Raw genomic sequence first — 27,634 nt, 5'->3', positions numbered from 1 at the left:
AATTCAAAGGCATATGCAGAATGGCTTCTCTGTTTCAAAATGGTAATAAAAATAATTAAATCATGGCATTAGGGCACCTCTGGGGGAAAAGAACACCTTAACCAGAGTAGGCTCATTGCATAATTCTTTAGCAGTATGTACAATTTTTAAGTAGTGGAGTGGACTTAAAGAATAACTTTAACAGAGGCTATCTTTCTTCTCATCCTCTGTGGTTTGATCTATTTCTGCAACACAGAGACACTTTCCCCTCACAGTTTCTAGGGAACCATCCTCTTAATTCTTGAAGCACCTTCTATAAAGGAATCATCAAGAATTTTGTCTCCAAACAAACAGTATGGTAAATCTCTTGTGGCTAAAATGAATTCCACATTCTGTAGCCTTATTCGAGGCTCTTTAGTGCAGGGGCTTGTGGAGAAGGTTTTGATTCCTTTATTCCAAGGACAGCAGGCACCACTATAATCTTCTATTACTTTCTAGTGAACACTTCTGACTCTCTTATCTGCTTTTTGTTTCAACTGTTCTATTGTTAAGCTGTACTGGTAGCAGCCTTCTCTTGTTGGCCATTCCAAACCATCTCCTTCAGGAACCCCTGACCATATAAACAGCTGTTTGAAGTTCTTTCATCTACTTTCCTTATCAGAAGGAAAAGACTTCATCTAGTTGATAATATTGAATTCGAAATAGCCTTCTCTTCAATCCGTGTTTCAATGGAAGTTTTAATTCTGAAAATTATTTTTATCTGGGTGAAAAACAACACCCCAACAGCTATGGGTGTTTCTAGAGCTAATCTCAGTGCAAACAAGGAGAAAGCAAATGCAGCTAATCCAAATGAAACAACCGGAAGAGGATCCCTCTGGGCTGCACTCATGTCAGTCTTTACAGTGTTCCACCCAGAGATCTGATTATAAAGCTGTGTGTACATAGTCATAGCAAAAATGAAAGTAGCGTGAATACAGCCCAGGGGTGCTAAAAGGAGAAACTATGTAAATGAAGCATGATTTCGGTAACCACAGCAGTTGATCCAAGAACAGCGATGGCGCATCTTCATCACACACCTGTTACACTCTCTGCAGTGATGTGAACATGGTGCCTTGTATGCTTCGCAAACTTTGCAATACTGGAGATACATGCTATCCTGAGAATTTTCTGGTTTCCACCCCAGAGAGACAAAGCCAAGACCCACAAACATGGCATTGTAGTAATTATAAAGAATCATGACCATCCACTTTATCAACATGATGAAATTCATGCTTTTTCCAGTTGTATGTAAGGGCCAGCACCACAGCACAGAGTCAGTCATGGCCATTGTAGAACATAAACTGCTATAACACCAAGGGCTAAGATTGGACCCCTGTGACACAGTCTCTAACTTTTGGAGATTTTCTAACTTGATTATTGAGCAGAATGTACCCATTTTGGTGAGGAAGAATTCCTTCCTATTTTTAAAGAATTACAGATTTCCTTCGTCTGTGGACACATTTCCTTGTGCCACAAGTCCATGTATCACCCGTCACTGTCATGCCTTCATGCTGTGGGATGGTAATGCAGATCATGCCATTCTCACTGCTGAGCACTCAGAGTTACGTATTTTAACAAGGAGAATCCAGTACGTTGGTTTGAAACGCAGCCTCAGTCTGTTCCCCCGTGCCTGCTCCTCAGCCATTGCGTTCCCGGGACGGTCTAGGCTGAGCCAGAGCAGATTTTCTCCTCCTGGGATAACTCCGTCCTGGGTACCTCAGTCTAGGGCAAGCAGAAAGCAAATCCTGCTTGCTAGGGGCCGCGGAGAAGTACCTGCTGCGTCCGGCTCATCCCTTCGCCAGCGCCCTGCCAGCGATGCTCCTCCCCTTGGTTCTTATTCCCTCTGCATAACTTCACTTTCCCCCAGTAATGGTTAAGAACTAGCAGAACATTATGACAATAATGGAGAAGAACCACTGACTGGTGTGAGAAATAGCTACGTCCCCTTTGTTTACTTACTGCAAGGATTGAGCGCCCCAGAAGGCTCCAGTCCTCACCCACAGGTCAGAGATTAGCATGTCTGTATCCTCTTTCTGTAATCCCTTGCATCTGTGCGCATTTGACAATAACTAAGACTTCCTGAAAAACAACTCACAATTACTCCTTGGAAGATATCAAATATTGTTTGAGGTACAAAATTTTCTTTTCTTCCCATTTCATGAAGAAATCAAAAGAATATGTTTATTTAAACTATATTTTATGAAAATTCATAGAATATTCCATATTAGGTAAGAATTTATTAAAAACAGTAAATAGTAATAAAGTTCAAGTCTGATACAAAGTTTTCATCTACGTTACTAAATTTTAGCTTTTTTCTAAAGTTATTCTCACAGCTATTTTTAGGTTAAAATTTCACCAATTAATTTGGATAACTATAGATATAAGAGTTTTGTTAGTTCTATTTTACAAAACATTTATACTTTAATTTTTCCAACTTTATTGCAGCCAAGGTGAAAAAAATCCATGTATTTTGGAGGCAAATTTGGATTTTTGTTGAGTCAGAGAAAGGCATTAAAGATAATTTACATATAAATATTGAGTATTTCACATTAATGATAGCATTTGAGTAATTTTCATCCATAAAAAGGGCATGCATCAGGCCAATAAAGTTTGTGTGGTTTTAATATTGTTCTAGTTAAACTGCTTTGGAGAATAAGAGTTACAATTATAGGTCAAAAGATTATAATTTGGTGTATAAACTATTTAAATAATGATAATCATTATAATTACGTATAAAGGCATAAACAGAAAGACAAATAAAATGTGTCAGGTTAAAGACTACCATTTTCGGGCCATTAGGACTCTTTTAATGTGTTATATTCAAAACATATTTTCTTGCTTTTAATGATATTTTAGGACACAGAATTAAAATGTATGTTAATGGAATCCATTATTCTGGATATAGATGTAAAATGTAGAAAGAAAAGCCAAAACACAAACAAAAAATTTCATTACAGTAATAGAATTAGGAAGGTTACATTATATGAAAGTATAATAGTGTCTTAGTCACGTAAATATATTCCACCGAGATAGGTATATTAACTGGATCCTGCTATTTAATTTAAAAAGAAAAGAAAAGGGAAGTAATCTTTTTATAGACAGTTAAATTATTCCATCTTTGTTAATGTGTTCTTGCTCTCCTAAATTCTGAGTGTCATAACATCCTGTAATAATGAGTTGTTAAATCCTCAATCCCAGTATAATTATGAGACTCAATAGGGTGTCCAGAAAACATTGCTCTGTAATTTATTTTTTATTTTATTTTGTTTTTCTCCTTTGAGATATATAAGAATAGTAAATGACCTGCTAATGTGCAGCAGAATGATTAAATTATATCACAAGAGGTGTTTTGATGAAATGATGTGTATTTAACCTCTTACTCTTTGTCCCTTTTTTGGTACAAATAATTTGGAAATAGTATTACACCCTTTTGTTTAACTGCCTTTAAAAATGTTTTGCGCAGAACAAATAACTTAATTTTATGTTTTTTTTTTTAATGCTAAATTCTGGAGCAGAACCAAAAGACATCCTGACTTCCAAAACAAATGAAGAAAATCATTTTCCTTACTGTTCGTGGCAAAATGCTTGTCTGTTATGGCTTGAAAAAATAACTTTCTGCTTCCAATGGGGTCTTTGTCATTTTTTCTCACCTTCATGAATATTTGGATGCAGTCCTTGAGCCCTTTAAAACTTGTTAAAAAAAACAAACCCAAACAACAACAAAACAACAAAGCCTTATTAAACCTATGATTATGATGTTCTCTTAGAGGGTCCCCATGAATTGGACTTTACTGAGGTGAGCATTCATAATTTGTTTTTCTTCCTCTCTCTGTTCCAGCTACCCAGAGTGATCTGTTCAAGATCCTTTTCTCTGACCTTAGAAAGCCTACCAGTCTTTGAAAGCCTGGATTACTAACACCCTCTGCAGTAGTTTTTCCCTGATATAACTGGAAATCCTTACTTGTCTCCTTCATTTGACCCTGGTTACAGCATTTCCAAGTGAATGAATTTTATCTTTCAAACTTTAATGCTAGTTCCTTTAGTACGTTGACCTTAACAAAAAAATTTGATATAGGTGTGTTGATTGACATAAGTCAATTAGTAGGCATTAAAATAGCAGTGACTGTGTTTATGTTACTGTGCTGGGTAGACTTTGCTAGACATACAGAAATAAGTCACTGCCTTGGCCTAGTAACTTATAGTCTAAGAAGAAGGCTAAAATTAAGTACAGAAATCATTTTAATCCTAGGTAGAGAAAGCAAGAATCCTATGGGTTCTATCTGTCGCAAAGGTTTTGCTGTTGGATACTTTGTAAAACGTTCCTGAAAGAAGGGTATGGGCCTGCCTAGAACACATACTCGGTGTGCTGTTGGGAACAATGTACATCCTGACAACCTAAGAAACACCATATATTGTCTTCTTCATGACCTAATATATTATCTTTTGGGCATGCCAAGAACTGTAAAGGGTCTGAGATTTTAACCTCTTTTCAAAACAGCAAGTTAGCCTATCACAGTTTCATAGATGCTGGCAGAAGACACGAAACTCCTGAGTCAGAGACAAAGAACTTTATTATTCCTGAACAGCAGGAACACGAGCTTCATGATTCTGTCATTCCCTTGTTTCCCAAGTCGTATGACGGTGCTGTGTAGTGGCCCAAATAAATGCTGCACGTGTAGCGGATGTGTGTCTGCTAGCAAACCTGACCAAGCCTTTGCCCCAGAGGGAGACAGTAGCTTTATCACCTGGTCGGGAAGCAAATCTGGTATTTGCCCCAGAGGGAGATTCTGTCTCTATTTTCCAAGGCTGCTTGAAAAGACAGCCATGGACAAAAGCTATCACAAGATAGGTAAAAATGCTATGGAGAATTCCCACAACAATGTGTTTAAACAGATATGGAAATAATCACCATGAAGCAGTGATTTAGAGGAAAACAAGATAATATGTTGAATTTTATTTTTATTGGTCTGGATGCTATTTCAACATTGAAAAGCCAAACTTGGTAAATTATTCTAAAGAATTACTTGAGTTGTCTACCACTTTGGAATTCTATAAATATAATGTAAAGAAATCATTTTATATAATGCAGAAAAATGAATAAGAAGAGATCAGATACTCTAAAAAGAAGAGCACTGCATGCCATAGGTTAAGTTTGTTAAGAATATAAAGCATTATTCTGAATTATGGATGAAGTATTCTCTAATTCATTCATACTGATAAGTGGATTCGTTGTGAAAACCTTTCCAACGATACATTATCTTACAATTAATTTGTATTTTGTTATGTATGTTATGTATGCACACACACACATTACATAGTCCATGTTCTGAAATATCCTTTGAATAATTGATGCATCCACAGTAACATCACAATTTCAAAAATGAATTGAATCTTGAGTTGGAATGGGTCTTAGGAATCTGGGAGAATCTGTCCTTCAGTGCAGGAATTTTTTTCCAAAACAATAGATGGGGTGAAATTGATAAATTTTGTAGTTTCCTTCCAGTATCCCTACCTTATAATGGTGTTAGTGATTCTCCTCAGGTTGATATAAGGCTATAAAATGACATGATTTTGATATATTTGTATGATGTCTTTCCAGAATTATATGTGATCCACTGATGATCTCATTGCCATAATCAATTCTAGGATTTTATGTGTGTGACTTTGGCTTTTTAGTCTGTCTTTCTTTAATATCTCTACTATTTATTCCTTTCTTCCTCTTTTTTCTTGAGTTTTAATATTAAAAACTCATGTTTTCATTTAAAAGTTTATATACTGCGTTATGAAAGGGAAAGAATACTTCTGTTACTAAGACATTCTTAGGGGCCAATTACACTAAAAAGAACACCAAAGTTATATTTTATACCTATAATTCAAACTGTAATTGCTTACTACTGTGAGAATAAATCTAATCACATAAGGATTATGAAATAAAATGCTAATGTCACAACTTTTATAAATTCCCAAAATTATTTATATATCAGGGACTGGATTTGGTGATGTAATGAGTGAGTTCAGTGACAAATCAGCCTCTTCCATATCTGGCATATAAATGCCTTATCTAATATCTTAGAGGGCAGAGCTTAAAATAAAATGTTTAAATCTTGACCACATTTGGGATTCAAGCATATCTAGCAGATTTCAAAAATTAAAATGCCTATAGAGGCCAAGCGGGTCAAAGGAAAGTCTGAGCCAAATCAGAGGGTGCCTGTCTCATTGAAAGAAGAAGTCAAACTTTCAACTCCTTGGGGATGTTGCTACACAGGAATGCATGCCCAGTGTTATTTGTCTTCATATTTTTTCTAGAGAAATCAGAAATCTGGATTTTTATGTAAAATTTCTCATTTTTAAATGTTGACCATTTATTGAAAAATAATTAAATAATGTGCTCCTAAATAAAGCCTGCCTCCAGTCAGCAACACCTAATATTTAGTCTGGTAACCAGAATGTCTCTCGAGGCTAGCAGGGCAGAGGATGGAAGTGGGCTGGAAGATGGAATAGAGGCATATCAGGAAGGAATAATAGGAACTATAGGAAAAAAAGCAAATTTTCATAGTCCAGGCTTCTTGGCACAAGCCTTTCAATAGAGTCTAAAGACAGTAAACATTGACATGGGGTAGTAGTAGCCTGTACCTGAACCCATCTCAACCCAGGTCCCTGAGGACAGTTAAACATCTTGAGAGAAAAAGGTTATTTGTAAAACATCATAATTAAATAGAATAATTGAGGGCCCCTTGCTGCTTAGGGAATGTCCACTCTTTAACAAAAATGGTAACTTGAGAAGAGACAGCAATTCCCCAAGAAGCAGAGAAAAACGGGAACCAAAGAGATTCTGAGGTAGACCGGCTCAAAGTGGCAAGAGAGGTAGGAAAGAAGTCAGAGAATCATAAGGTCTGCAGACCAGCACAGTTGAATCCAAGGTACAGGGATTTGGAGAGAAATGAAGAGGAAACTGCAGGATTTCTAGTAAGAGCCATATATCCCTAAGGTAGAATCCATTTTCACCTAACAATTAGAGCCCATAAAGATGATTTTTAGTGTGAGATGACACTCCATGGAATTCTGAGAGAGACCCAAGAAAGAGGGCAGACTGAGTTTTTCCAGTTTGATTGGGAAGGGTGATTGCTCCAGCAGTAGTGAGAATAAACCATTAACTAGAAGGCTTAGATTACTGAGGCACAGAAACATTTGTGAACTTACCAGTTGCTAAATTTACTGAAACAGACCAGAATCCTTAGTTCCCACTCAGATCTACTGCACTAGGGTATTGGACAGAGAAATATGAATTTTGTTAGCAAGCTTCCTAAATACTACCATCTGTTTGATAATCCTGTAGTAACAATTGAACTAGATACTGCGTTTGAATTTCTTGGCACAAAAAATTAGAACACCAGTATTCCCAAATATGGTGAGCACATGGGGATCTAGTATTGCTGATGGAATACATATAGACATGGCACCATTCTGGAGATCAGCTTGTCATTACATTCACACATTCAATGTATGCTTCCTCTAAGAACCGAGTACTTCAGCTCCTGTTTGTATATTCCATTGATATTCTCCAACAGATCCAAAAGGAATGTGTATGAAGATGTAATGTTTGATGCAGTAGAGATTTGGAGGTAATGTTGGTGTTCATCACTGGGAGAGTAGAAAAGAAAATGTGAGGGGTCCTTATGCTGAATATTACAAAGCAATTAGATGCAACAGACTAGATGTACACATAGGAATATGGAGATATCTTTAAAACCTTGTACTTTGGGAAAAAGATAAGCAGATGAGATATAAAATCCAATTTCATTTACATAAATAAAAATATATGCATAAAAAGCAATAATATACACTTTAATATGATACATACAAACAAACAGAAAAGTAACCAGTAACAGGATAGAATAGTTGCTTCATGGGGAATGCAAGAGGACATGGGGTTGGGGGAGGGAAGGAAATAAAGTACCTTTTAAGAACAGTGATGATGAATCACAAATTGACTAGTATAACAAACTTAAACCTTTACTCATGAGTTTATAAAGCAGAATGAGATGAAAATAAAGTTCTTAGCACAATACCTGGCATTAATTTCATAGTTCAAGCAAAATGAAAAGCCGAAGCAACCTGAAAAAAGAAAGGAAAATAGATTTAACATTCAGGAATTTGTACAATTTGTCAACAAATGCTTATTGATTTCCTCCTGTGGGCTCAGCAAAGTGCTAACTGCCATTGAAGATAAAAAATAAATACTTGAAATATTTTTTGTCTTCAAGAAAGAAACCAAAAACTTGAAATATAATGAAAACTCTCTGAAATCCATATGGAAACTGGCAGAGTTCAACAATGTTTTAAAAATAATAAAAGATGTAGTGTGGTATATTATAGAGTGATACATTATCAGTAAGAATTCAGAGTCATTCATCCTTTAATCTTTTCATGCAGCAAAAATTACTGAGGGTCAACTGTGTAGATTCTGTTTTAAGTGGTAAGAATACAGAAGGAACTCAATGAGGTGCCTCTCTTGGAAGCACAGACACTGAGGTTTGGGAGAAATCTGGAAGGTGGAAATGATGGCAAGTAAAGTACAGGGAAGGCCTGGCTTAAGAATGGTCAGATTCTGAAGGGCTGAGACGTAAGTTGAGCCTTCAGAAAGATAGAAAAATTAGGTGTAGCATGAAGTAAAAGCTCAGAGATAAGTTTCTTAATCATGCAATTAATGATGTAAAGAGAGTTTTACAAAGTCTTGCTTTATCTTCTTAGAAAATAGAAAAAAAATTGAATTGTAGAAAAAAATGTTTTTTCAGTGTGATTTATTTTTATATGCAGTTAAAATGATAGTGCATTATCTTTTATTTCAGATACATTGGCCTAGTACAGCACTAAAAACAGAAGAATGCATAATGAAAGGAAAAGATGCAGTAAGTATTATTTATTGTAAATTAAGCCAAGTATTGCTAATTCACTGAATCTCTAAACTTTTATTTGCTCTTAAAATGGATATATGCAATTTAATTCATAAAAAATTGTATTTAAATAAAATAATTTCAATAATTTCAAAGTTCACTGAGATGCCATTCAAATTTTGTATTTTGTTTTATTATATTTTAATCAGCTCCCATTTATAAATTCTTTAGGTTAATGCTTATTTCCTCTGTATTTGAGAGAAAACTAATTGCAGGTAATTTTGTTTTTATTTGAGAAAAAACTAAGCACTATTTTTTTTGGTGAGAATTCACTTTGATTAGTGAATTAGAAACTAAGGAAAAAAAACAAATCGAGCAAAAAAAGGAGAAAGAATAAAATTTTGAGGGAAGAAGACAAAGGTGACAAATATATACTCTACCAATTCCAAAAAATTTTTAGGCTCTCTCTAACTTATAGAAGCAATATTCCATTTCTCCACAGCTTCCCTGCAGTGAGTGGGAAAATGCTGTGCATCAGCAGCCTCTCTGACACAGTCTCTGACACTCTAAAACAAGAATGAAAGACGAGCTGACCATCACATGCCAGGAGTAGGTGGCAATTACACAATACACATCTTTGAAAGAAAATATGCATATCTCCCTTTTGAAAGTGAATTTATCCTTCTTTCAGTAAGAAAAAAAAATGTAGAAGGGTAATACACATTAACACACACTTCTAATTCTCTGTGGTAACTGGGTGGAAGCCAAGGAATGAGTCAACACATTCCTTGCTGTCTTAATCCACAGCATCATGCTGACTAATTGAACACGCTCTTAGGCCATGTCAATCTGAACTCAACTGAGCCAAAATGTGGTCTAATTGGCCCACTCCAGGATGTGACAGTGTTTCAAGAGGCCAAGCAGGTGCTTACAGCAATACAAATACGGAATCCATTCATTGTGTCTAAATGATCAGATTCCACTAACGATATGGTTCACCCACAGAATAAAAATGTTGAAATTGAAGAAATGAAAATGAGAAATTGAAAAAATAAAACTGTCCATGTGCCCTAGATAATCATTGCAGTATTGCACTTATATATATATTGTTCTTATAGAGGACCTACTCTCATCTGAATTACTTACAGTGAATCACTTATGGTGGTTCTGTTGGCTTTTTCAGCCTAATACTGTTATATGAGAGACTTTAAAGATTTAAAATCACAATCTGTCCTTATAAACATTTCATTTACTGATCATTACATGTGTTGATCACAAAGTAATGTAGGGCACTAAAAGAGTTTAATATTTTTTCTAACTGTAAATCTTAAATGACTTAGTAATGTTTAATTTGCTAACACTGCACTTGCTAGAACTAATTTAGCCAAATTGGTTTTGAAACAATTTTAACCCTTTTTTTTTCATTCAGGATACCGATTGTAAAACTCACCTAGTGATTGATATATTAAACCTTTGTTAAGCATGGGTATGTTTAAGGTACTGTTTGAGATGTAGAAAATAAAGATTATTTTCTCAAGAAGCTTAGGGTCTAATCCATGTTTCCACAAACTAGACTCCTAGGCCAAATGTGGCCCATCACATAAGCCACACATGTTAATTTCTATATTATTTGTGGGTGCTTTCATGCTATAGCTACAGAGTTGAATAGATGTGACAAAGACTGGATGGCCCACAAAGCCAAATACATTTACTGTGTGGTTCTTTACGAAAAATTTTGCCAGTCCCTGGACCATAATCTAACAGTGTTAGGTTTAACTTGTTATGTCTGTTGGTTAGCTTTCTATTTAATTACTTGAAAATGTCAATGATAGTGCTTTATGTGCATTTGTGATTTTATTGATATAAGGCTTACTTTCCCAAATATCAATAATCTGTAATGCCCTAAAAGTTTGCATATATTTTCTTAGGAATAATGAAACTTTTTTTTCTGACTATTTGCTTTTTGACTTTGCTGAGTTATTACTTATATTGTAATTATTAAAAGATATCTGGCCCCACCCCCAACAAGATGGTAGAGAGAAATGCTTCAGGGTCCTGTCCCCCCACAGAAGCTTTGAACAGCCAGCAAAACTGGCAAAAGCACCTTTCTAAAAGCTGCAGAAAATAGTTAAAAGATTGCAGTTAACAGGGCAAACACCAAATCAAAAAAAAAGGCCACTTAGCAGTAGGCTCTTGTAGCCCTCTGGTTGACCCCTTTCCCATCTCCTTACCAGCTTGACACAGAGCCAGCCCACACTCCCAGTGTGGATTCTTTGTCCTTGTTTCAGAGGGAGCAGAGTAACCCTAATGCAAATATGTATGGCTGGCCCAATCTGTCTGGAAGAGGCCCGAGGGACTCACTGTCCCAGAACTCTGCATGCAGAAGGAAGCAAACTGAGCTGTCTTGTAGGACCCTGTGGGAGAGCATTCAAGTCGTGCCACCTGGGCAAGGGATTGCTGCCTATAGGACATGCAGTGCAGTGCCCAGGACCATGAGGAAGCTGTTTCCTAGGGAAGAGAGGACAATTTGTATCTGTGTAAACAGGGGAAAACCAAGGTTCATATGTGTATGACAATTGAATGCAATACATGATACTGGATGGGATCTAAGAATGGGAGAGAAAAGGCTCAAAAGGACATTATTGGGACATAAAAAATTGGAATATAGAATGTAAAATTTATGTCAATGTTACATTTCTTGAACTTCATAGCTGTGCTTAAAGTGATTACATAAGTGAATGTCTTTGTTCTTAGGAAATGCATGTGGAAGTATTATGTGTTCAGGGAGCATGCTGTGTGCAACTTGCTCTCAAATGCTCAGAAGATAGGTAGGTAGGTAGATCGATAGATAGACAAATTGATAGAATGATATGGCAAAGATTGCAAAATATCAAAATTGGTGGATCTGGGTATCTGGGGGTAGTGAAGGTATATTGTATTTCTCTGTATGAGTTTGTACTATTTTTGCAGCTGTACTGTAAGTTTGAAATTATTTCAAAATAAAAAATAAACAATAATATAATAACATTGGGAATAACAGTTACTTACAGTTACATGGAGCATATTGCCATGAAAATCTTTACACTTGATGCATTTCTAAGTGGTGCTTTTTTTCTCAATTGTGTAATAGCACACATGAAAAATGATATACTCTCATAAAATGTAACTGTACATTGCTACTAAATAATATGTGCATTGATACCCCAGTCTCTTCTTTCACAATTTTTTCTTCCTTTTTCTCTGCCCCTCTTACCTCCTACAACAAAGGGAAGTCTTACAGTAAATCATGAGATTTCTAAGGTTAGGAAAAAGAAAAAGAAAAAAGCCATGGGCATTTTTATTACATTAACCAATTCTTTCTTTCTTTTTTTTTTTTCCTGCTTTAGAGTGAATGTGTAAATTACGTTCGTGTTTTGCATCACTATAATAAGACACACCTTCTGACCTGTGGTACTGGAGCTTTTGACCCACTTTGTGCCTTCATCAGAGTTGGATATCATTTGGACGTAAGATAATTTCATATGTTGCTGTCAATAAAAGTAATGCTTAAAATGACTTTCCTTTAAAAGAAAGGTTGTGACATTTCTTCCTTGGAGAGATAAGAGCATTTGTGATGGACTGATTTCATTTGCTTGCATTGGAGAAATGACCTTTGTAAGTCTTTAAAGTCATTGTCAGCTACAAACTCTATGAACCAATTAATTATTTATGTATTCATTCATTGAATAATATCATTTGCTTAATTTGCCCACTTGAAAAAGAATTCTTAACATCAAATTTTATCTGCTGTGTTCTTATATGTTTTCATTAATTTAACCCACAAACTACACGCACGCACACACACACACACACACACACACGAATGGCATTTTACAAGGATGAGCAAAGACTTCTTTTTATCAATCAATAGCTTGTAGTATATTCACAGGGTTGTGAATTTATCACCACAGTCAATTTCAGAAAATATTCATTACTCCAAAAAGAAAAACCCCATAAAACTTAGCAGTCACCTATCAATCCCTCTATCCTTCCACAGCCCTATATAACCACTAATCTATTTCTATCTCTATTGATTTATTTATATTTACATTTTATATACAGGGAATCACACAATAGATAGTACTTTGTGTCTGGATTCTTTCATGTAGCATAACTTTTTTAAAAAATTATTTTTTTAAGTAAACAGGTTATAGGCTTACATAAAAGTTATATAAAAATACTGCATTCACATATATTCCCCTATTATTGACATTTTGAATTAATATGGTACCTTTATTATAATTAATGAAAGGATATTAAATTGTACTATTAACCATAGTCCATAGTTTACAGGTGTATTTTTTCCCATCTTCCACTCTATTATTAACATCTTGTATTTGTGTCATACATTTGTAATAATTCATGAAAGAACATTCTTACACTTGTATTGTTAGCCTCAGTCCATCGTGTACAACAGGGTTCACTGTGTTATACAGTCCCATGTTTTATCTTCTAACTTTCATTCTAGTAACATACATGAACCAAAACTTCCCTTTTCAACCACATTTATATATACAGTTCAGCACTGTTAATTACACTTACAATAACATGCTACCATCACCACCATACATTTCCAGACCTTTACAATCAATCCAAGGAGAAATTCTGTACAAACTAAACATCGGCTCTCCATTCTCTACCACTAATCTATGCCCTATAACCTATATTCTAGATTCTAACTTTATGAGTTTGCTTATTGTAATTAATTCATATCAGTGAGCTCATACGATATTTGTCTTCTTGTGTCTGGCTTATTTCACTCAACCTAGTGTCCTCAAGTTTCATCCATGTTGTCTCCTGCATCAGAACTTCATTCCTTCTAAATGCTTTTATTTTTGAAAGGTTAACAGTTTTTCAGAATTTAGTTTTATTTCAAAGATGTTTCATTGTCTTCCAAACTCTGTTTTTCTGATGTTCTGAAGTAAAGTCAGGTTCCATTCGTATTGAGATCACTGTTTGTAATTGCTTTATCTTTCAAGATTTTCTCCTTATCTTTGGTTTTCAAGTTTTTCTGTAGTGTGCCTATAGTATGAATGTGGGGGAGGGGAGGGATTGGTATTTGTATTCTTGGGATACTGAGATATCTGGATATATAAATTTATATTTTGCACCTAATTTAGCAATTTTTTGCCATTATTTGTTCAAATAATATTCCTACCTCATTCAGTCACATCTCTCCTTCAAGGATTCTAATACATACATTTATTAGACTTCTGAGAATTGCCCCACAGATCATGAGGCATGCTCATTTTTAGACAATCTTTTTTCCCTCTGTTTTTCAGATCAGATAAATTCTATTGATCTACCATCAAATTCACTCTACTGACATCTCCTCTGCTATTAATCCCATCCTATTAGTTTTCTACAGCAGATATTGTACTTTCCAATTCTGGAACTTTCCTTTTTTATAGTTTTCATTTCTATTCTGATATTTCCCCCATCATTTCATTCATTATGACTATATTTTCCTTTCAATTCATATACATATTTATAACAGCTGTTTTCAAATCCTTATTTTTCTGATTCTAGCATCTGAATCATCTCAGTGTCATTTTATTGACTGGTTATTTCTCTTGACTATGGATCATATTTTCTTGTTTCTTTGGCTGGCTAGTAATTTTTGATCATTTATTGGATATTATAGGGTATATGTTTTTAGAAACTGGAATGTATTATCTTTTGAATAGTGTTGATACATGTTCTAACATGCCGCTAACTTTGTTGGACTCAAACTCCAAAGTTCCTTTTGATGGGCAGCGGGCAAAAAATCCCTTTCAACTCTGCTGTTCGCTGGTCTGCTTGTATGCAGTTCAGGGGTCAGTCAAAAATTGGGGAGATAATTTATGCACAGATTTCAGGGCTCCTCCATCAGTTTCTGGATATCTCTGCTCACTTTCTAGCTGATCCACCTAAAAAATTATTTTGTATAACTTTTCAAGCCACTAAATCTGTGGCTTTTGGCTCTACTTCTAGCCATTCCTTACTTTGTGAACTGGTGTGTTTCCCCACTTGTAAAACTCTCCAGACTTTGCTCTTCAGTGCCTTCAGATAATTTTATTTTATATTTTTTACTTAGTTTATCATCATTATTTCTGGGAGTATTAGTCCAATACAAGCTGCATTGTCATTAGCAAAAGTAGAATTCCGTGTAATTCATCTTCATATGCATCATACTGAATATTTGTATTCTCAAGTATTATCTGAATATGAAATACGAATAAAATATATTTTGAGAAACTACTGGATATATTATGAGAGGAAATTGTGACCATTTGATAAGAGCAGTTGAGAGATTTATTCCCAAAATACTGCTTGAGGACTTGATGAAATTTTATATGAAGGATCGAGAAGTTGCAAATAATTATAGAGAAAGAAAATGCTTTGATTAAAAAGCTCAGAGGCTACTGGGTTGCAGTTCAACAGTTTCAGGTATTTCCTTCTAGCTATTCCAATACACTAAAAACTAAAAAGGGATATTTATATAACACACAAGGATAACCTCCAGAATGACCTCTTGACTCCATATAGCTTACATGGTGTGACTGTGATTGTGAAAATCTGATGGTTCACTACCTTTATCCAGTGAGTAAAAAAATGGGTACAAAAATTAAATGAATAATAAGGGAGTGGGATGTTTTGGGTGTTCTTTTTTTACTTGTATTTTTTACTTATATTCTAAAAATAGAATTTATTTCTATTTTTTTTTAGAGTAATGAAAATGTTCAAAAATTTATTGTGGTGATGAATGCACATCTATATGACAATACTGTGAACAATTGTATACTGTGGATGATTGTATGGTATGTGAACATATCTCAATAAAACTGAAATAAAAAAAGCTCAGAGACAAGCATATATGGGTTAGGTTTGCAGATGTTAGTCTGTTCGTTGGGGACAAATATAAGATAAAGTTGGGAAAAATCTGTGGTGGATTTTAATGATAGATAAGGGCATTATGTAATTATTTCTAAAGACAGTGCAGAGAACATGAAGGAAGGAGTTTTGAGCAGAGTATTTGTTTGACATGAAGTATTACTATTTTGTAATATTTAAAATTGATTGAAGCAAGGGAAGACAAAAGTCAGATAGAAATTAAAGGATCCTGTTTCAAGAGTCTTGGTGAGAAATCATGAGGATATTTAACAGTGTTGTTGCAATAGAAAAAGGAAGGAAGTGTAGAAATGATGTGTGAAGCTGCTCAGCAAGAGAATTTATATTACTTAGCATTTTATTAGGTATTGCAAATGAAGGGGTATTCAAAAGCAATTCCAAATTTATTTCTTGATAATTGGGAAGAAGAGCAAAGTCTAAAACAGCAAAACAGAGGTAAGAAGGCATAATAGGGTTTTGTGAGAACATAACAAATTGTCAGTATTCCTCAGTTTTAACTTTCTGATCTTCATTCTGTCACTAGGAGAGAGTATTATCAAAATTTGATCAAATTCTTGAACCCTAGGGGTGAATGGTCCCTCTATCTTTCTCTCTCTTATTCTTTCTCTCACTTGTCTTCTCTCCCTCTCACTTTATTAAAATAACTTGGATAATGTCATTATTTACTTGACAAGAGAATGTCTAGGGAGTATCAATGTGGACAGAGAATGAGCAGACAGTAGTATAAGGCAAATCAGGTTAGTGCAAATTCAGAAACACACTTGTGAAAGGAGAAAAACATTTTAAAATGATAATCAATATCTTCAGTGCTACAGAGAGGTCAGTTTTTGTTAAGGGCTAAGTTATTAAATTATAGGAGATTAAGAAGTGACTGAGTAGTGACCAAGCCAATAGCATAGCCTGTTTAATCAGGAAATAGAACAGTGAACTAAAAAGAAATACAGAAAAGGATATAAAAAGTGTAGGAATGTTGAAAGACGATTTTCCTAGTGGATGAGAAAATTTTCCTTCTTTGAGGTATGGTGAATGGTTGGGGAACAAGTTTGTGAGGGAGGGAGACTTGGATAATCAGTAGTAATGTTTCGTTACTAGTTAGATATAAAGGGCTATTTTCAGGAGAGAGACTTGAACTAAAATGCATATTTGGAAATTAAGACTATAAAGGTGTGAACGCTGAACTCTTCAGGCATGATATCATTGCCTTAGAAAAAAATTTGAGTAAAAAGGCAAAATGACTGAGTATAGAGTCCAGGTAACACCAATATTTAAGACGTTGTTGGCAGAGGAAGCAAAACACACAAAGGAGATCAATTATCTACAGCTTAAACTAATTACTAAACAGTTTTGTGTTCTTTGGTTGTCTGTGCTGAATTTAAATAAATTATTATTATTACTATTATTTTCATATTCATTAGTGTTATTTTGGTCCCAACTTACAAGTCTGAAGAGATAGGCAGAATGAAATACAAACTTTTAAAATTAATTTTAGACATTTATTAGTATGCTTTTAATACAGAAAACATTTTAGCAGTGTCCTTGAAAGATATTAACAAGAGATTAAGCCATTTGAGATTGCCTCTTTGTGGGTCAAAATGGTCACAAATTGGTTATTTCATGTCTTTCAACTGATAAATACTTTAAGCTCACATTTCTCATATGTTTTGTTAGAGAAAATTCCTAACAGGATAATAAAGGGTGGATTCTGCATTCCTATTCTGATATAAACAACTTGAGAAAGTCAATAAATTTCCATATATTATAAGTCTTCTAGGATCCAAAAGTCAGTTTTTCTAATATCTCTTTATGAATAATGGTAATTATTAATAAGATGATACAAATATAAGCAGCTTTTATTCAATTTTGAATTTTTTAGAGTTTTATTATGGAGAATTTTAAACATACATAACTAGAGAAACTAGTATAGTAAATCCGCATGTCAATCACATCTCCTTCTGAGCTTTAGCCATTGCCTACTACCCTCGCTGACTTACATCTATTATTTAGTCTTTGTTCTGTAGGTAAATACAGATTTGCTTATCACTGCCCTGTATGTTAATGTTTTCACAGTCATTTTTGTTATCTGAAGCTCATTCTCTGTTAGATTTTTCAGGAAAGGTTCATAAGAACATTTGTCCCTTCAACTTCATAATAGTTGGCTTGCATCTTTTATACTTAAAGATGAATTTGTTAGCTGTAACATCCTTGGATCACTTCTTTTTTTCCTTAAATACCTTAAATTTGTTACCCCATAGTCTTCTAGCATGAAGTGCTGAAGTCAAATTTCTCCTGAATCCCTTTAATCTCTTTCATTTCATTATTTTTAGCTTTTTACCAAAGTACAATATAAATACAAAAGTACACAGCGTGCAAATGTATTGCTAGATCTTTTTTCACAAATGTAATACCCCTGAGTAACCAGCACCCAGATCAAATAACCTTTTTCAAATTTGTGTTTGTTTTTATTTTTTACCTTTTATTTCTCACCAGGCATTAACTCCAGTGTTTTTTGCTGTCTCTCCTAGGTTAGTCATTTTTAAATGATTTTTCTTTTTATATCTAAGTCTTTCCTGAGTTCTTTCACCTCATTATTGAGTTTTTCCAAATTTGATTTATGTTGCTCTTTCATTTCTTCTATTATTTGCTTGATTTATGTTAGGGTTGATTATTTAGTTTATAGTAGTTCTCATCCATTTTGTGGCATGTCTGTAGTGATGTTATTCTCCTTTTCTTTTTTTTTTCTTATAATAACATCATATTGGATTCAAATAGTACATTATTCTATTGCTCATTTTTATATAAAATTAGTTTTCTTGAACTTTTATGAGGGAAAGATGGGTCATGATAGATATTCTAGCTTCACATCCTAGAGCCCATCATTCTTTTTTGTTTTGTGAAGTGTTCCAAAACATGGCTTCAAATATTTTTTAAAATCTCCTGGCTATATTTCCCTCCTTCTCCTTTATCTGGTTACTGCTTTTTCCTTGGCCATCTTTGTCCATTTCCTAAACAATTTGGATTCTACCCACAGCAGTTTCCTCTTGGAAGGGTGGTGGGCTGGTTAATTTTGAAGGTTCTTAGCGCTTTACCAGCAAAATGAGTCTGCAAAAATTCTTTCCAGTTTCAGCAGCCATTCAAAAGCAGTACTTCACTATCAGTAAGCACTTAGAAACTTGAGAGTTCTTCTCTTCTCAGGTTTGACAAAATGTGGTTGCTTTCCTGTTTTCTTAGCAAGGTATCTATACCCTGAGTGACTTGAAGCTTTTGGTAGTTCATCCACACCTGCTCATATTTGGGGGGCTCATGGAGATATCTTTTTGCAAATTGTGGTTTTATATATATATATAGAAAGAGAGAGATATAGATATAGATATAGATATAGATAATAGATACCATACAATTTCCCATTTTAACCATTTAAATGTACAATTCATTTTCATTAATCACATTCACAATCCTTTATCACCACCATCCTTTATCAAAAGTTTTTCATCACCTTAAAGGGAAGCTCTGTACCCCTGAAGTGATATCTCCCCATTCCTTCCTTCCCTCAGCCCCTGGTAATCTCTAATCTACTTTCTGTCTCTATGAATTTGCTTATTCTGGATATTTCATGTCAGTGGAATCATACAATATTTTTCCTTTTGTGCCTGGCTTTTACATTCAGCATGTTTTCAAGGTTCATTTATTCCTTTTTATGGCTGAAAAATATCCATTTTATGTATATACCACATTTTGTTTATATATGTATCTATTGATGGATACCTGAATTGTTTCCACCTATTAGCTATTGTGAATAATTCTGCTGTTAACATTGATGTGCAAGTATCTGTTTGAGTCCCATTTTCCAACTCATTTGGGTGTATACCTAGAAGTGGAATTGCAGGGTTATATAGTAATTCTATGTTTAACTTTTGAGAAAGTGCCAAAGTGTTTTCCATGGCAGCCGCACCACTCATTTTACATTTCCACCAACAGTGTACACGGGTTCCACTTTCTTCATGGAGATATCTTGACAGTCAGTTTTTACTGTAGCTGTTGTCAATGAGCTTTTGTTTTTGCATTCCTATTGATCTATCTGCTTTTATAGGGAAATTTATGGAGAATAAAATGTATGCAGCAGAAAATACTACATGTTTATGCCTACTGCTAATTTTACCTACCTCTCAAAGAAAATGGAAATTATGTGTTGAATGCAGAGGTTCAGACTTAGAAAAACTGAGGTTTAGGTACAAAACATATATTTCTAGAGAATCCATAAAGGCCTTGAACTCCTGCAAAATTAAAACTACTTTCATCATTTTAATGGTTTTAAGATGGAGGTTCCCATTTTCTTGTGGTTACAAGACTGAAGTTCCCATTTTCTTGATAGCTTTCAAGCTGGGGCTGCTCTCAGCCCCTAGAGGCCACTCACAGCTCCTGGCCATGTGGCCCTCACCAGGTCCTGTAACAACTTGACAGCTTGCTTCTTCATGGTCATCAGGAGAGCTCTCTGTCCAGCCTACTAAGATAGAATGCTACGTATTGTAACATAGTCACCAGAGTGACTATCCCACCACCTTTGCCATATAAGAAACCCTAATCTAGGGAGTAATTCCCACTATATCCACAGGTCCTACCCACACCTAAGGGAAGGGGTTAACAGAACGTGTACACCAGGGGATGGGCATTTGGGGGGATGGGGCATCAGCATTCTTCCTACCACACTATTCTTTACACATCTTACTATTAAAAGAAGCTTTGTATTAAAACAGGTGCTTTTAGAGCATGATGAGCTTTTTCCTCTGGGGGATGTAAGGCAAAGGCACAGAGGGAAGGGTAAGAAATGAAGTCATTCTTTTCTGAATTTTGGTCTTGGCTCTCCATTTGAGAGAAAGCTGCATTTCTCCTTGTAAGAACCATAAAGATGAAGGAATGAATGTGTGGGCCATCTGCAAAATTTGTCTGCCAAGCATGGGAAAATCTGATTGTCCTTGAGGGCATAAGCATTTGAATGTCAACTGCTGCCATATTTTATCAGCTTGGTGTATATTTTCTCAGCATATTTATAGTTAAAATTATATTTATATCAATCTTTTTAGTATGTAGACTAAATTAGTCATGCAAATGTGTTTGACACCAAAGGTTTTAATGTACTTTATCATTTTCTGTATATAATTTTGACACATTTCCTCAGTATAGAAAGTAGAAGCTCAGCTATTTAAGTTTGAATATTATCTGCTTAAAAATCGTAAGAGTTATACATCTACTTCTTAAGTTGGTACAAATCTCTTTGAAAATATGTTTGAAGTTGTACCAGGTAATGTGTTCTATCAGGATTGTCCACATTTGAATTTCATATACTAGAAATGATGTATTTCCCTAATTGTTCAAATTCTCTAGTTAAATATTTTGAAATGAACTAGAGATTACTCATTAGACATAACAGGATTTTTGCCTTTTAGAGACATGTGTTTTATGTATTATTCCATAGGTCTTTTAAAGCTTGAACACTTTATTCTCATTAAATATTGAAAATAACTTTTAAGCCAATAATAGTTAAATATCCAAAATTGATCAAAATATCCATGTCAACAATACATAGACTTTATCAGATATATTTTTCTTACAGGTGCTAACTTAATATTTGTTTCTTGGCTACTTAAATTTTTGTTTTTCCTTAGTTCATTGAGGTAGACAGCAAAACTAGTATCAGTTTTAGAGTTTTAAAAAGTTACTCATTGTTGGAATTACATGACCGATAATATTTTGTTTTATACTACTGAGTTCAATATAGTCATACATTCAGTTTCCCTTGTGTTTTCATAATGAAATATGCATATTTTTATTTTACAAATTATTTTATTTAATCACAACTCTTACAACTTCTAAACCAAAAAAATTCTAAAGATTTTCAAGTTTGTTCTTTTAATGGTTTTCTGTGAGATCTCTATTTATTTGTATTTGTATAGCTATAATTATCTTAAATAGTTGGTGAAAAATGTTTTATGTAATAATTTTTAAATAATTCTGTAAAAATCGAGGGTGGACATTAGGCATTTGAATAAAACAAATATATGAAATTTTGCATCAGAGGTGTAGAAACATTTTTACTTTCAGATAATTTTGCACTTAAGCTAGCCTTTATTTAAAAAATGTTGAACTTATAATTTGTACCAAGATATTTTAATAAATCAGATCGGCAACATGTTTTGAAGGGTAACCCTGATTGATAATTTCCTGATCCATTTATGTGAAAATAATCTATAGAAAGGTTTTACTGATTTAAAAATTATGGCAAATTTTGCATCCTCATTTTAATTAAGTGATTAAAAGGCATAGTTTATCACATTTTGAAGTCAGGTTTATGCTTTGTTTTTGATCTTCCTTGATGAGTTTTTCATTCTTCAGATCAGGTGCTGTATATGTATTCTTTATTAGAAGGGCAATGGCAACTAAGGACAATGAAGATGGATTGACAATAATCCTTTTTTTTTAAATTATGGGGAACAGAAATATTTCATCCATTTGAATAGATTTTGAAAGTTAAATGTGAAAGAGGAAAGTATTTCCACTGACATGGTAGCTATGAAATAAAGAAAATATACCAATTGCTCTTAATAAAGAAAAACAACTATTTCTTTGAGTAGGTAAGAAATTCTATGTCTTATATCACTTGTAGCAAGATTATTTACAAATTAGCATTAGAGGACTTAAGCAGTAACCATATTTTTAAAATGGATTATGCATCTTGTCCATCAATTATCAGTCATTTATGCATTTTTTCTTTTGCTTTCTTTACTTCAAATCAACAGATTTTTTTTCAATAAGAGTGATAGGAAGGCCACTGTTAGAATCCCTGGGGCATTAAAAGGTGAGCATGACATTCTCTTGAGGAGCTTGCTGTCTATTATTTTTGAATTTTTTTTTTTTTAATCCCCAAGATTATTTTAAAATCTCTCAATAGAGGGATTGTTGCTTCAGGCCCTGTTCTCCTGTCAATCCTAAGAGTGAAAGCTGGCTAACTGATTTTCTGGTGGCAAGAGAAACAGGATTCCTTGTGCTGGTTTGTATTTGAGAATGATTATATTAAAGCTAGTAGAAACACGCAGGCTTGACAAACTTCACTTACGGCCATTCTTTCGCACCATCTATGTGTGCAAGGCAGTTAGTAAGACACCTCACTGTCCAGCACTGCATGTGTGTGTGTGCAAATAGAAGGTGCAAATAGAAATATGGCAATGCTTGTGTTGCTGAGCAGCTTTCCTGCTGGTCACTGGGGAATGAGGGTCCCGGGGAGGCTTATGTTGGGTCTGAACTGTAACTAATTAGAGAACTAGCAGGCCTTATCCACAGGGAGCAGTGAGCTCTGCTATGAGGATTTTTTCCACTTACAAAGTATGAATAAACAAAGAAGTGGATAAAATAAGAAGTGGATAAAATAAGTACCCCCGTGCCAACTTTTACCCGCCCTTTCCACCCTAGTTCTCTGCTGATAGTTTGAAGTTTATTCTTCCAAATGTGTGCGCTTGTGTGTGGGAGAGAGAGAAAAAAAGTTAATACTGTACATAAAGTTTGGATTTTGTTTATTTTCACTCAAAATATATCACTAACATTCCTGTAGATATCTTAGGACATAATAATTCTACTCCATTCATTTAAAGAGCTGCCTAGTATTTCATAGCAAGAAAGAACCATAATGTATTTAATTTAGCAATTTATTTTTAAATTCTTAATCCTGAGGCTACAGCAAACCAGAAGGAGAAAGAGTGGGGTGCTTTGGGTTTGGGGACCTAAAGAGCAAATGAGCTGCTCATGGCTGTAGTCCAGCAAGCATTCACATCTCTTCAGTTTGATCAGATGTTATAAACTGGTAGCCATATGCCCAATTGAGCTCACAGATGTGCTTTGTTTGTTCCAGTGTTTCTTGTTTATTTTCTTTTGAACAGCCTACATTTAAAAACCAGTAGATTTCACATAGTAAATTGTGATTTCCATTGGGTCCATATGAAAAGAATCAGTTGGTGGTAAGTAGTTGCTGCCTCCCCCGTTACATGGGAGCATGTACTTAACACTGTTCTGCAGTCTGCGTCACTCACACAATTTGCGTTTACACTCAGCCTTACTGCCAGTTTGCCATCTCCACCTGGCCCCAACAGGCATTTACATTTGTCACCCCAGCCTTAGTAGGATTTTGAACTTCTTCAAACCTTTAAGTGCTCAAAATCTAGTAGTTAGCCAGTAACCATGGAATGAATGAATGAATGAATGCATGAATGAACTGGTTTTGTAACATTCACACTTTGATGTAAAGCTAAGATTACAACAAGTCCAGATTAAGAAATTTCTGGATTTTTTCGTAATATATAAAAGATTTACATAATTTGGAGAATGTTTACTTTTTTATAATCCGTATTTGTTTGTCTTTATAAGACAGATTTTTCAAGCCCCCATTTTTTCTTTCAATTTTGTAGATTCTGCGAACTCTGGAAAAGAATTGGTGGTAACATAAGAGATACTTGTTTCTACTTCTTGGTCTTTAGAGGATAAATTGAGCATTAGGTAAAGAGCAGAGACATTCTTTATTTACACTTTTGTTAAATTATAAAATACATACAGAAAGTGTACAGATCATAAAAAGATAACCATAATGAGTTTTTTCCTTATTATAAATTGTACATACCTATGTAACCAGCATCCGGATCAAGAAATAGAACATTAGCAGCACCCCAGAATCTCTGCTCTGTCCCTTTTCAGTCACTATCCCGACAAATAGCCAATGTTCTGACTTTATTGCCATAGATTAGTTTTGCCTTTTTTAGAATTTTATGTAAATGGAATCACACAGCACATGTTTTTTTGTGTTTCTAGCTTCTTTTGCTCAACAATATGGTTGGATTTATCTATATTATGTGTAATTGTAGTTCATATGTTCTCCTTGCTGTGCAGTATTCTTTGTATGATATACTTCAATTTATTTACCCATTCTACCTTTCCTGATTATTTGAGTTGTATAACAAAACTGTAGCTATTGTCCTACCACTCTTGTGCTGCTATGAATATTTTTGTACATGTCTTTTGCTAAATGTATGCACATGTTTTGGCTTTAATATATTGTGGGAGTGGAGTTACTGGGTCATAGCTCAGCTTTAGTAAATAGTACCAAACTGTTTCCCAGTTACTATACCAATTTCTTGTCCACCAGCAATGGATGAGTATTTTAGTTACTCCACACTCCACAGACAATACTTGGCATTATTTTTTTTCCTAGATATTTTGGTGGTATAGTGATATCACACTGTGGTTTTAATTTTCATTTTCCTGATGACTAATAAAGTTGAGCACATTTTCATATGTTGGTTGGGGCTTATGCTTTTGAGTCACTTAAGAGTTTAAATCTTAGGTTTGCCATTTAGAATTGCTTGGCAATTTCCAGCTGGGTTGGTCAGAGGACTTTATGAGGGAATAAATGTAAAATATCCAGTTCAGTGTTTGGTATACAGAAAATATTCAGTAAAAGATAATTCGTATTATTACATCATCATCATAATTATCATCATTCATAATCTTTAATTTACCTTTTAAAACTAATAGAAAATTTAAAACAAAGATGAAAAGTAAAATTGGAGAGGAAATGATGGAAGAAAACAGCTGGATTATATATAGGGAAGTGGTGGGAAAGGAGGATTAGGGAGGGAGAACAAAACCACTATTTCTGGAATATAATATTGAACTTCTTGGCAATCAAGAGAAATCCAGGAAAAAAGACATTGCAAAGTTCCCATTAAGAAGAGGGTAGAGTTTAAAGGCAAGTGTTTTGGACTCGGGGACACCTGTTTTTGTTTGTTTGTGTAGCTTACTAGATGTGTGATAGGGATTTCAATAATATTGTTTTCATAGAATTGATAGTGAGAATTATATACATGTATTACTTTGTATATGTTATTATAATATATAAAATTATCTATTTTTATTAACCTTTCCAACTTCGAGTTTTGAGACAAAATAGTGACACAATTCTCTACATAAGGGACACTAAAAACTTAATGAACATTGCCCATAATGAGTCAATTACAAAGAAAGAGCAGAGACTTTTTACATGTGGACTTTTGTACCTGAAGCCAAAAACTTAATGCTGTCATGGATTATTATCACTTTTCATTGGTATAATACTGTACCAACCAGATGATTTCTTTTCCTTGTTTGATGGCTATTGAGTAATGGTAGATGTTTTGTAGGCGCTATGTTAGTCTCCTTTAGATTGGAAATAGTGTCAAATGAATTCAGTTTTTAAATATTTTCTTGAAAGTATCTGGAAAAAATTTGAAATTATATACCTTAAAATGTTAACATCATTCTCTAACTTTAAAGATACATTTGACATTCCTTGGAACTTAATGACTGTAAGGAGAAAAAAATGCTGGCCTGGTGGGACTTTCTTGTTTTCAAGAGTATTTTCACTAAGAAATTTGAGTAACATTTGGTGATTAAGTAATACATTGAGTCCTTACCACTAACTTGAATTTTATTAGTGCAATCAAGTCCAATTAGTTATAAATTCAATCACATGCTATACTCCTAATTCATGTTCATGACATAGAACAGATGTACATAGAGTGAAATTTAGTGGCCTACTTAAAATATTGGCTTAATTGAAATTGCTTGCTTATTCAAGTCTGGCAAGTTGAATTTTATGAGTTTTTACATTCCAAATAGAAATTAAAATTATTTTAAATATAATTAAACTTTAATTTTACTCATTTATTGTAGTCACTTCAAATTCTACATTTTTATAGATGTATTTTCCTGAAAACTTTTATTTTGGGTGTTCTCAGTGGAGCATAGAGAAGGGTAAGAAAGAGAAGTGGAGGACTTCAATAGGAACGTGTAGTTTATCACCATCATTTTCCTACAAAGAAATGAAGAAATAAAAGTAATGTAAGAACCTGAAACATGATGAGGCCCTTTTATCATTCTGCTGGTGGGAAAAAAAATATCTTTTGGCAGGGCTCTTATCATTTTGGCCACTCTGCCTTCCTTTACTGATCTCATTATCTTCTTTAGCATTTCCTACAATAACTGTATCTTCTATGCCATAGGTAAACCTATGTACTCTCAATTTTTTCTTTTGTCTTCCTAAATGTCTTTTCTATTTTGCATCAGGAGTAAATAAAGAACTTCCATATCCACCTTTTTCTTCTTCCCATAAACATCCCTTTTTCTTCAAAGATTGAGATGTTACATAAGTTTTCATGTTTCCAACCACATTCTCATATCTGAAACATTTTCCAGACTTTGATATGATTGATTGCTTGATCAGTATTTAGATTCAGTTTTATATCTGGAATAGTTGTGGCAAAATTTAACAAGATGGATTCTCATTCTAGCTCTACTACCTCCTAAAAGTTTGTCTCTCTGATCCCCCATTTTCTCATTTTCAGAATGAAATGAGAGTATCTTCTAAATGTAAAATTATATATATAAATGAAATAAGTATTGCCATGCTTTTTTTATTTGAAGTTTATTATAATTATTGTTTAACACTTTAACAACACATAATATAAATATTATTTAATAATATTTTCTATCCCACAGTCTTATTGTGAGAATAAATGTATTTCAATAATAACAGCCTTAATAAAGACAGCTGCCATGTGTTGAGTAAATACCATGTGCTTATCGTGTACCAGGTGTTTTTGTTTATTTGTTTTAATGCATATAACTTCCCACAAGGGAGGAATTATTATTCTCATTCAACAAATAAGGAAAGTAAAAAGAAGTTGAGTACCTTCTTAACGTGATTCAGCAATTGGCAG

The 27,634-nt window shown here is 34.1% G+C and overlaps 1 protein-coding gene and 1 pseudogene across 1 annotated transcript in view; one reads left to right on the top strand and one right to left on the bottom strand.

Annotated features, from left to right (window-relative positions):
* Positions 1–27,634, top strand: part of SEMA3E (semaphorin 3E) — a 281,726-nt gene that overhangs the window by 170,318 nt on the left and 83,774 nt on the right. Inside the window, exons 3-4 of the mRNA XM_037836538.1 lie at positions 8,868–8,927; positions 12,299–12,418. Coding sequence (XP_037692466.1) covers positions 8,868–8,927; positions 12,299–12,418 — 180 coding nt within the window. The remainder of the gene's footprint in view (positions 1–8,867; positions 8,928–12,298; positions 12,419–27,634) is intronic.
* Positions 178–1,194, bottom strand: LOC119534768 (annotated as a pseudogene).

Source organism: Choloepus didactylus, chromosome 5 (assembly GCF_015220235.1).
Source record: "Choloepus didactylus isolate mChoDid1 chromosome 5, mChoDid1.pri, whole genome shotgun sequence".
NCBI lineage: Eukaryota > Metazoa > Chordata > Mammalia > Pilosa > Megalonychidae > Choloepus > Choloepus didactylus.
This window is presented reverse-complemented; position numbering and strand designations above follow the sequence as displayed.